This window comes from Zingiber officinale, chromosome 7A, assembly GCF_018446385.1.
Source record: "Zingiber officinale cultivar Zhangliang chromosome 7A, Zo_v1.1, whole genome shotgun sequence".
NCBI classification, from domain to species: domain Eukaryota; kingdom Viridiplantae; phylum Streptophyta; class Magnoliopsida; order Zingiberales; family Zingiberaceae; genus Zingiber; species Zingiber officinale.
The window spans coordinates 11690504-11692868 of record NC_055998.1 but is presented as its reverse complement, the minus strand read 5'-3'; the positions used below and the strand labels follow the sequence as shown (position 1 = coordinate 11692868).

General features: G+C 29.6%; 1 protein-coding gene across 1 annotated transcript; it reads right to left on the bottom strand.

Moving 5' to 3' along the window:
* Positions 1 to 484: 484 nt before the first annotated feature.
* On the bottom strand, positions 485 to 1141 carry LOC121999207 (glucan endo-1,3-beta-glucosidase-like). Its single transcript, XM_042553917.1, has 3 exons — positions 1064 to 1141; positions 625 to 895; positions 485 to 513 (listed from the first exon to the last, which is right to left on the bottom strand). Exons 1-3 carry the CDS (start codon positions 1139 to 1141, stop codon positions 485 to 487), a joined length of 378 nt encoding a protein of 125 aa, XP_042409851.1.
* Positions 1142 to 2365: the final 1224 nt, after the last annotated feature.

Genomic DNA, 2365 nt, shown 5'->3' with positions numbered 1-2365 from the left:
GACCTCTTCCCAGCTTGGTTGCTGATATTTTTCCTCTACTTTTTGTTCTTGACACATAGGATCGCCCGATGTCTTTGGTTTCTAGTTCAGAGTTTTCTCAGAGTTAATATTAGAGTATGCATGCCTAGCATTCCATCTTCCCCTGATTTTACACAGGATAAGATATAATAAAAATGGTTTAGAAATTCTTTTTTATTTCTAACTATAAGGGGAGCTTTTAGATGGAGACAATTTTGTTCATCCTAATTTATTAGTATGTTTTTTAATATTTAGAGAAAAAAATATATACACTCTGATTGTTATTATTTTTATGTTTAACCTTATATATTGAAATGATGCATGAAAATTCAAAAAATGACATAAACAAACACTTCATTTATGAATTTATTTAATACTTGGAAACAAGTGGTTCATTTTATTTTTGGTGCGACCAAATTAAACCTCAAACATCATCGATATCCTCAAGCAATTAATCTAGTGTGTTTCATGAAGGATATACGCAGTTCCCGTAACCTGCCACAATGAGTGGTGAACCAAGCATCAGAATCAAGAATAGAGAGGACAAGCAAATTTGTCAAATTAATTAATCAACAGTTTTAATCAATGAATTGATTGTCGACTTACCGGGGTCATCGTGGACGATGCGGCCAGTACCATTGAAGTAGCAGTTGATGTCCTTGTGGCCGTACATGTAGAAGTAGGCATTCATGGGGTAGGATGCCCGCCTGACGATGTCCGTGGTGTAGCACGAGGCGCCTTCCTGTATCGCGCCGCAAGCCCCTATGACGATCCCGCAGACATAGTCGATGTTCGCTTGGAGCACCTCCGTTTGCGCATTTGGATTGGCCACGCACCATGGCCCTTTGCCTGACAAGATCCTTGTCGCCAACGCTGTCTGTCACATTCATTAATTTGTTCTTCGATTAGATCAATTTTGCTAACACGACATAGAGTCCAAAACATGGAATGGTTTAAACTTCGATCAAATAATCAAATGATAATTATTTATCTGACAAAAGATTGAAAAAATATATAAATTTACGTTTATGAGAGAGAATCTCACCCAGCCATTCATTAGGTACGGGAGGAGAAACAAAGATAAAAGAAATATACTTGTGGCCTTTCTCACTATGCCCGTCATTGTTGATGGATCGAAATTGTTGATGAATTTGAGAAGCTCGAAGAAGGTTTATGTAGCACTAGTTAGAGCAGAGGGAAAAAACAAGTCAAATAATTAAGAATAGAAAGTCTTATTACATTATCAATTTTGAGTTAGAGTAAATAAGAAGGAAAACTTAGGAAAGAATGTCATTTAAAGAAAAATATCAACCGTGTCAAATTTAGAAACTAATAATTATAATTAATCTTACATTTAATATATAATCCAAAAATGCAAATAATAATTACATTAATATAACCCAAAAATGCAAATAATAATATTTAAACAAATTCTAGAACCCGTTCAATCAACCCAACAGCTCTACCATCCGAGTATTACGAAGGCTGAAGACGCAAATAGTAATTATTCATTAATATTTAAATAAATTTTAGATTGAGTCTACCCATAAATTGTATAAGAATATCATAGGTTGATTCTGGTAAATCTATTAGGTATACTTTACTAAATAGTCAAGGAAAAAACTTTATCTAATTTATGATACGTTCCTAATTGAATTAAATATTAACGTAGAGATAACTATATAGAATTTATATAATTAGTTATATATATTACACTTGCACGTTTTTTTAATCCAAATGGTACATTTTGAAATTCTCAAACTATATAAATTTTTTATTATAATTAGTCAGGTTTAAGGATTGTATTTTAAATGAAAAACTCTTATATAACATGATAGTTTCATCTTAGTTCTCTCAGATATTATTATATAAGGTCTTGGGGTCGAAATTCAACGCTTTCAAGTGTATCTTCCTTTATACCTTGATCACTTATACTAATGGCTAACAGAGACAATGCAGTTGTCATAAACGAGTGTGGTAGAACTTAAAAGCAAAAGTTAATAGACAACATATCAAATAAATAAATAAAATAAAAATATATTAATAAATTCTATATATGATAAATAAAAAATATAAATTTTTAAAAAATAAGATTATAATTAATTAAAAAATTAATTTATATCTTATGATACGATGATTAATATTTTTTTTATTTTAATAATAAATAAAAAATAATTATATTATCTATTATAAATATATATGTTTTTATTTATAGATGATGCACTTCTCAGAAACGACGGAGTTAAACTTTAAAAGCAAAAGTTAATCAGGATCAAAGAAAATAAATTAAAAAAATATATATTAATAAATTCTATACATGATAAATCAATATTACAATTTTTAAAAT

Excerpts from the sequence above, each read along its gene's own strand:
- LOC121999207 (XM_042553917.1), bottom strand. The coding sequence starts at position 1,141 with ATGACGGGCATAGTGAGAAAGGCCACAAGTATATTTCTTTTATCTTTG. Across the intron at positions 896-1,063 it reads CGTACCTAATGAATGGCTGG|ACAGCGTTGGCGACAAGGAT; the intron begins GTGAGATTCTCT and ends TGAATGTGACAG. Across the intron at positions 514-624 it reads CATCGTCCACGATGACCCCG|GTTACGGGAACTGCGTATAT; the intron begins GTAAGTCGACAA and ends TCATTGTGGCAG.